This window comes from Trachurus japonicus, chromosome 4 (assembly GCF_045865225.1).
Source record: "Trachurus japonicus isolate A0001 chromosome 4, Traja_1.0".
NCBI classification, from domain to species: domain Eukaryota; kingdom Metazoa; phylum Chordata; class Actinopteri; order Carangiformes; family Carangidae; genus Trachurus; species Trachurus japonicus.
In genome coordinates, this window is record NC_140910.1 from 13919103 (window position 1) to 13927810 (window position 8708).

The following is an 8708-nucleotide window of genomic DNA, read 5'->3' on the forward strand; positions in this document are numbered from 1 at the left end:
CAGAATACAAAGTTTTCATATAAGACAGTTTGACACTATAAAAATATACATCTGGAAAATGTATACATGGCCCACAAGAGCTGTGTAAACAGAGACTGTGAGTTCACTGTCCACTGTGACCCTGCATGGTCAGGAGGGGCTGCTGCTGCTGCTGCTGCTCAACTGGCCTAATATCACTCTAATAGCAGGCCCTCTTGACACTTGCATTAAAGCCCTCAGCCATGCTGGACATTAGCCCGCATTAAGGTCCGTTAAAAAGCTGATTTGAGGAAGAGCAGCTGAGAGGAATTCCTTCTCGCTTTAATTGCTTTAGAAACGGTTCCCACAAAGAGACACTGGCCAGATTTACCTCCAGTTTAAGTTCTTATTTCCATCGGTTCACAAGTTAATCCGATTTTTTTCTCTTCTAGGCCCAAATGCTCTGCAGCTACTGACAAAGAAGGGAAGAATAAAACATAAGGTCGGAATTATAAAAAATAATAATGATAATAAAAAAACACACGAGCATCAGAAAAATATTATTATTATTATTATTATTATTATTATTATTATTTTGTTGTTTTCATTCTTTCACGAGCCACTTGTTGCGTGAAAACGTGGGACCAAACGTATTCATTCATGTTGCTGCGCTCACATTTTGGATTTTCCCAGCTATACATAAATAACCTGCTCCCTGCGTGAATTGGGACAATGGCTGATCATGTATTGAAAAGTAAAGTTAAAGGCGCTGAGCAAACCTATAAGCAGCACATTCAGCCTGTTGTCAGGAGTCCGCAACTTCTGCGAATGAATGTGGCCAAAGATCAAATTGAGTTTAGGACCCCCGCCCCTCCAGCCCACCTTCTCCTCTTTTCTCTTCTCTCTCAGGAAATTCAACAAAATATGCAAGCTTTACATTAAAAGGCTACTTTTCGCTGCCCTTAATTCCAGCCTAAACGGGTTTTCTTCGGGAGAAGAAATCTTTTCTAAAAAACCTTGAAGAAGAGAGGGGCATTATTGTTTTAATCCTCTTACCAGCAGTCATTTTAAGACATTTTTTTGGAGGGTGAAATGGCGTCTTGTCTACCCAATCCTAACCTAAATCCCTCGGGGGGCCGGGGAGCTGCTGGAGGCAGTGCAGCCCAGCCCGCATCTCTCCATCTCAGCTGCTTTCCCACCAAAACACGCAGTCACACCGAGGCAGCAGGAAAATGAAATTAAAGCACGGAATTAACCTGAGAGTCACCGTGCTGGAGGAAATACAGGCCATTACTTACCATTTGCATATCATTTAATTAAGACCTCTGTTGGAGAGGATTTTGTCATTTATTTATTTGGCTCAATTCAAGCATTCAAGACCTCTGATTTATAAAATATAAGGAAATATTTACACTGACAAACTTTTTTTTTCAGGTTTGTGATCGTTTGGCTAATAATAATAAAACGATCTACACCCATGGCTAATAATAATATCATTAACAAGAATAAAGCAATTTTAATTATTAAAGTGGGGTAAATTTAACAAGGCACCTGAGTGAAATCCTTGTTAAAAATACATTTAGCCTATAGTATAAATAATAAAGTGCAGCCGCTTGACCTCGGCTTTAGCTCCCATTCAGCAACACATGTTAAAGTGATATAAGAATAAAGAAGAGATAACAATTAAGCACAAGAGGGTAAGGCAATGGGAATACATATATATTTTTAAATGCATCTTATTATGCTATATGTTTAGCTCAGTTTTAGGCTATTAAGAATTGAGATCATTTTCTCATTAATTTCTTATTAGTCCTCAATAAAATCAAAACTTAAATGTTATTATAACTAATTTTATCAGCCCCCAAAATAATTACCCTAGCTTAATATCTATCCAAACAGAACTATATGCAAAATAAAAAATAAAAAATGAGTAGCTATCTTTTTTTTTTCCTGAAGAGAAATAGCGGCAGCAGAAAAGTCGGCAGCCCGGACGCGCACATCATCTATGAGGTGAGAAGCGCTGTGAGGGAGGAAGAGGAGGGGGCGGCGTCTGGGAGCCGAGCAGCGATGTGATTGGTTGAGAGAGGGAGCGTCGGAGCGTCCCGGTGACCCCGCCCGGGGTCGCTTTAAAGGCCGAGAGATGGCAGCTCAGCATCCTCCCACATCCACCGAAAGGCGAGAGCGCGGAGAGAGCGAGCGGACCGAGCGGGACTCTGTTACCTACCCGAGGATACCCGAGTGAAGGAGCACACAGGAGGGAGCGGAGGACATGAACACCTGCGGAATTTAGAGAAGAGGAATCTGAGAGGAAAATACTCTGCTGCTCCGCTGTGGGGGAGATATTTCACTTTGGACGCACTGAAAAGGAGAAAGGTGAGAAGTTTGCGCAAGTAGAAGTTGGATCGACGTCCTGTTGTAACATGTTGTAGCCCGTAGTGTAACCAGCTTTGTGCATGACTGAGACTTTCTACGCGTTATAGGCTGCTCTGCTTTTATTATTATCAGAACATTTTAAACTAATTGGACAAAACTTTCGGACGAAGCTTTCGGAAAAAACGGTCACAACAACTGAACAACAAAGTGTCATGACCTCTCTCAGTGTAGCTGTTCAAAGTTTACCGTCACATCTCTTATTCGTACATAGACATACAATAGCCTACAATTAATAACATCCATATCCCAACAGCCAACTGTTGGTTAATAGTTTGTTTTGATTTTTATGACAGATGCCTACACTTTGTTTTCCCTTAAATTGACAGGGTGGTTAGTTTTATTATTCCCATTCATTATCCTTTGTGGTTGTAGTTTGTGGATGCTGCTGAATCCACTGCATGTATATTGGCCCAGTCAGTAGAAGCTCCGGCCCCGAGGCGATCCTCACTAAATGCTGTATAACTCATAAATCCACGGCAATTAGCATAATGAGGCTTAAATCAAAGCCCGAGGCTCTGTGACATTGTCCTGGCAGAGGAGCATTATGTCGAGTTTTTAAGCTGCTGATTTTTTATTTATCTATTTTTTAAAGGAGAAAGGAAAATAAAAAATCAGAGACAGATTTAGTAAGAATAATGCAACAAAACAGACAAACAGACAAATAAGACGAATTTCCTTATTTACACATTTTGATCTCTCTTTTTCTTGCACACATAGGAAACGCGCGCACGTACGCGCACACACACACACACACACACGCCGGGCCACCCTTCACGTGTCAGGCCTGATGATAAATTAATAGCCTTGTATAGTGGAAACCTATTTGCACCCATATTAGACAGGAGCCCAACTGGGGGTCCTTGTGCATATTTCAGCTGAGAGCCTGCCACACATCTCCGTCAGCCTCCAGGCGTCTCAAACTGACCTGGGACCCGCCACAGATTGAAATAAACTAACCCCCCACACCCCCACACCCCCTCCACCCCCACCCCTTCCCATCTACGGGTCAAACTGCTGGAGCAGAGTAAATATTTTTTTTCTTCTATTTTTTGCACCTTCAGCCGGCGGAGGTTTAAATTCAAGAGATCGCACAAAATAAAAAAAAACTCTTCTGTCGCCTAGAAGAAAACAATAATTCTTTACATTTACCTATTTTGTTTTGTGTCGCCGGATAAAATGGCATGTCTTTAATTGCCCGCACAGTGATAATAATAATAATTATTATAATGTTATGCTACATTGCAAACGAACAAATAATTAAATAAGAACATGTTAAATGCCCTATATTGGATTATATAGCAAATGCCACAAAACAAAATGATAGATATTGGGGGGAAAGGATGTTTGCATTTTACAATAAATGAAAATTTATTTTCCTTATAAACTTGGAATTTAGGCTTTAGCTTACTACATTCAGGTGCTGAAAGTTTGGTTTATTTTCTAGACAACTCTGGTCCCTTTATGTTGTTTTAAAACGAAGCCTTTTGTAAACTTGTTTTGTTGGCACAGAAGTTAAAAATCCACCTTGTTTTTATCAGCTTCAAACTAGTAGGAAAATAAAAGTGATATTAACCTTATTTTTTTCTCTCTCTCTAAACAGTTAGCCTATAAGGAAAATATGGACAGACCCTAATTTCTTTAAAAAAAAATCCGTCTGATGTCGTGTCGTCATAACTCTGCAATGACATTTTAAATTTGTGATACATTTCTGAGTCTCAACAATTCACCTGTAATTCCTCGATAAAATGAAGAAACTATTGCTCTGCAAGAACACGGCCTTTGATGCTCATATTTCACCTGTTGCCATTTCACCTTTTGGGGCCCACTAGCCTATTAATCCATATTTTAAAAGTTTTCTCTTCCAAACTCCCATAGTAGACCAGAAGGAAACCGTTGTTTGGTTTAGGTGCTGATACTCATCGCAGCTTGTTTTCTTCCTCCGCAGACAGCACGTCGGGCATGCAGCACTACGGGGTGAACGGCTACTCTCTCCACGCCATGAACTCGCTGAGCGCCATGTACAACCTCCACCAGCAGGCGGCGCAACAGGCCCAGCACGCACCCGACTACAGGCCGTCGGTGCATGCACTCACTCTTGCAGAGAGACTGGCTGGTAAGAAACAGTTGCTCCCTTTTTTTTCTCTTTCCACTTCCTAACTCCCCTCCTATATGTCAGCTGCACCATCCTCACAAGCACCTGCTTCAACATCAACAGTGGAGCCTGTTTTTTTAATAGGCTAGCCTATATGTGTTTGATCTTTCTTTGATCCGTCCCTCAATTAAACTGGTCGTGTTTCTTGTTTCTCAACGGCTGCACATTTCAAGACATTATCCTTGAGGCCCGGTATGGCTCCCAGCACCGAAAGCAGCGGCGCAGTCGGACGGCCTTCACTGCCCAGCAGCTGGAAGCCCTGGAGAAAACTTTCCAGAAGACCCACTACCCAGATGTGGTGATGCGCGAACGTCTGGCCATGTGCACCAACCTGCCTGAGGCTCGTGTGCAGGTAAAAACCTGGGCGAAAACCCTCCTCCCCAGAATGCATTTCACCTGTGCCCTGTTTGCCTATAGTTGCATGCTCATTTGCTGATCTTAAAGGTTATACATACAGTTTATTCAGGTGAGGTGCACTGTTATAAAAGCACTTAACCCAAGCTCTTTACCTTCCTGTTGATCCGTCTACCAGGTCTGGTTCAAGAATCGTCGCGCCAAGTTCCGTAAGAAGCAGCGCAGCCTTCAGAAGGAGCAGCTCCAAAAGCAGAAGGAGGCGTCAGGAGCGGCAGAGGGCTCCACAGAAGACTCCAAGACTGACCTCAACACCAGCACCACCAACACCACCAACACCTCTGCCCCCGCCACCACAACCACCGCGACCACCAACACCACTCTGGTTCCCGAGGCCCGCACCCCACCCCCTCCCTCCTCTCTTTCATCCTGTCACCCTGAGACGGAGAGGCTGGCGGCAGCACGGCCCCAGCCTGGCGAGATGAGCGTGGAAGTCAACGTCACCTCCCCTGAGCCGTCGGACAGCGAGTCAGCAGCGGAGGATAATGCTGACAGAGAGGAGGATGAAATGAGAGGGGAGACGAGGGGGAAGATGAGGGAGGAGATGCAGGGCGAGGGGGGAGCTCAGGCGGGGAGCAGCTCGCCGTCCTGCAAACGACTCAGCCCCACATCAGGTAAGAATATAGAAGTCTATTGAGTGCTTTTACTTTAACTATTTGTTTCCCTAGATCAACATAGGTGTGTGTGATAAAATTGACTCATGTCCTCCTCCTCCTCCTCCTCCTCTCCCTCAGATTCCCCCCTGGGCTCCCCCACCTTGCCGTCCGCCAGCAGCGTGACCGGCGGTTTGGCTCCGAGCAACTCCTACGCCTCGTCTCCCCTCAGCCTCTTCCGGCTGCAGGAGCAATTTCGCCAACACATGGCCGCCACCAACAACCTGGTGCACTACCCGTCCTTCGACATGAGCACGCCGTCCTCCCTGCCCTACCTGGGCATGAACGTCAACATGCCGTCCCCGCTGAGCTCGCTGCCCTGCCAGTCCTACTACCAAACTCTGTCTCAGGCCCAGCAGGTGTGGAACAGCCCGCTGCTGCAGACGGCGCCGGGCGGCCTCCCGGGAAGCCTCAACAGCAAGACCACCAGCATCGAGAACCTCCGTCTGAGGGCCAAGCAGCACGCAGCCTCGCTGGGATTGGACACGCTCCCCAACTGAAGCTCGGGCCTGCTCCCTCCCCACGTTCGGCCTCTGCTCCGAGGCTTAGCTATGAATGATGGGCCCCGCAAGAGGTGACTCTGGCTCCCTTACATTTTGCTCTCAACCTCACAACAACCTCAGCAACTTTATCCGAAAAAAAGAAATGCATCAAAAATATGTCACATTTAAACTAAAGCCCTTTTGACAGCTTCCCAATCAGCTGTCATAGAGATACATACAAAATCCCACAATTCAAAACATGTCCAAATTTCAAATTTTCACACAATTCAACAAAACATCCACTGAGGATGATTTGTTTGTAGTTTGAGATTTCAGCTGAACTGAATTCCAAAACCAGAGCAGTGTGACAAACAGTAGAAACAACATATTTTTAGGTGCACACGAAGACCACATGTGTGTGTGAGAGCAGGCACTTTATGGGCCCCCCCCTCCCTCCCTCCCTCCTTCTCCTTCAACCTCATCCTCTTTATATGGGCATGCAGCTCACTGCTGAGAGCACACCGCGACATGAAGAAACATCTCTGCTGGACAGACTCAACAGAAAACAGGAGCTCAATGGACAAAAGAAAAGAAAAGAAAAGAAAAGAAAAGCGGACTGAACAAGACTCTGCCCACGTGGATCTTGTTTGTATTTGACTCCTCCCGATCAACAGCTTAAGCGACTTCTGCTAACACTAGCTGCTCTGTATGATTTGAGCCCTGAAACACAGAGCTGTCAGTCTCGTACCTGGACAGACACCAGATATTCAAATGCTCTATAATCACACCTGAACGTGAACTATGCATGCACGCACCTCTCTGAAGCATGGCTTACCGCCGCACAACACAGAATGAAGTCACATCAGATCTGATATTAGGAATAAAGCTCAGATCAGTCACTATAATCCCCAAGACAGATGCTTTTTCTTTTTTTTTTTAGTTTTTCTCCCTCCCTTTAAAGTTACAGCTCTGCCTGCAAGAGAATCTATTGAGCGTTGTATGTAAATATCCCTCAGTGTTTGGCTCCGTCTGCTTGGTTAAAGAGTATCTCCATGTCTCTTTTTATGTGAAGGATTTGACAGAAACATGACATTTATTTCTCAATTGTGGCTTTAAGCAAAGGACCTACAGCAGAAATGTAAAGAAGGGGAGATTCTGAAGAGGAAGCACGGTCACAGTTAAAAAAAACAAAACAACCTAATCCCCACATAACAGTATATTTTTGAATTGAACCCACCCCTTTTTTTTCCCTGCATCAGTGGCTTCAGCAGAAAGACGCACAGGCCCATTCTCTATGTATTATATCAATGTAGATTCCAGACATGTATTTCTCAATTGTTTTAAATGTGAGTAATTTATCTGTTTAATTCAAGGGAATAAATCACACTTAAGAATGACTCCTGTTCTCAGTGTTGTCAGTCGGAATAGAGCATGAAAATATTCACCACTATATCGAAAACACAATCTAAAAGAACAAACACCTGTTATTGGAAATTGTGTATGAATCACGGATATAGAAACACTATGGCTGTAATCTAAAAAATACAAGTTCCTGATGGTGGTTGTGTATTTTCTGCAAATTTGGAGCTTGCTCAGATACAAGTTGAGTCAGAAGGAGACCAGAGAAGAAGAGTTAACATGACATGTGTGAATGTTCACAGACATGCACTCACACATTCAGACACATCTCAATAAATCTGAATAGCATGGAGGTCAGCAGTCTGAACCAAGACCATTTAAAGGCTCAGGTTACAGTAGTGAACTTTTCCACTATATTCTAACTTTTTGAGATACTGAATTTTTGGTTTTAATTAAATGTAAATCATAATCATTACAGTTAAAAGAAATAAGAACACGAAATTTTTCAGTCTGTATGAAATGAATCTACGTATATTAGCCTATATATGAGTTTCACTATTCTAATTAAACTACTGAAATAAATGAACTTTTCCATGATTCTAATATATTGAGATGCACCTGTAGGTGTTCAAAAACCAAAACATGTTTTTTTTGTTGTTGTTTTTTTCTTTTTTCTTTTACAAGTTTCTCAAGTGAGAGGAAGTTGGGAACAAGGGGGGGATTAGCTGAGGACGAATCAGGCTCTTCTGTGGCTGTGTGATGGCACTGAGTGGGACTGACAGAAAACTGAATCTTTCCACACACATTACCTTCAAACCTTTTATATTAAAAAAAATTGAAGTTTGGTTAATATGTTCCACCGACGACAGCTTGATGATCCGTAAATAATTTAGACACAGGAGGTCTACCATCCTCGACGGTGAGGTTTACACGCCACATAGGGGAGAGCCTGCCACTTGTTCACCCGCTGCAGAATAACTAATCCTAAATGAAATGACTGAAGCACAGTGTCAGGCTCTAAAGAGTCTCCAATCCACCACCCACCCATCCATCCACCCCTCACACTCTCTCCCTCCCTCCCTCCCTCCCTCCCTACCTCCCCCCTTCCACTGCTCCCCTCTTCCCCCACCCTGTCAATCGAGGTTTGGCTGCACCGAAACAGAATGCTTTGCCATAAGAAGATTACCTTTGGTTGGGATATCGATGGATTAAGTAAGAATAGAATGAGATAAAATAGAACTGAAAGGGTTCCCGGAGTCA

The 8708-nt window shown here is 43.8% G+C and overlaps 1 protein-coding gene across 1 annotated transcript; it reads left to right on the forward strand.

Annotated features, from left to right (window-relative positions):
* The first annotated feature begins 4327 nt into the window (after nucleotides 1-4327).
* Nucleotides 4328-7486, forward strand: LOC146988608 (diencephalon/mesencephalon homeobox protein 1-A-like). Its single transcript, XM_085774130.1, has 4 exons — nucleotides 4328-4504; nucleotides 4717-4895; nucleotides 5076-5568; nucleotides 5689-7486. The coding sequence occupies exons 1-4, from the start codon at nucleotides 4351-4353 to the stop codon at nucleotides 6105-6107; spliced, it is 1245 nt and encodes a 414-aa protein (XP_085630256.1). The 5' UTR covers nucleotides 4328-4350; the 3' UTR covers nucleotides 6108-7486.
* The last annotated feature ends 1222 nt before the right edge of the window (nucleotides 7487-8708 follow it).

Bases quoted from the DNA above. Each gene is read 5' to 3' on its own strand.
- LOC146988608 (XM_085774130.1), top strand. From the start codon at position 4,351: ATGCAGCACTACGGGGTGAACGGCTACTCTCTCCACGCCATGAACTCG. The intron at 4,896-5,075 runs GTAAAAACCTGG...TCCGTCTACCAG, and splicing joins TGCCTGAGGCTCGTGTGCAG to GTCTGGTTCAAGAATCGTCG. The intron at 5,569-5,688 runs GTAAGAATATAG...CCTCTCCCTCAG, and splicing joins ACGACTCAGCCCCACATCAG to ATTCCCCCCTGGGCTCCCCC.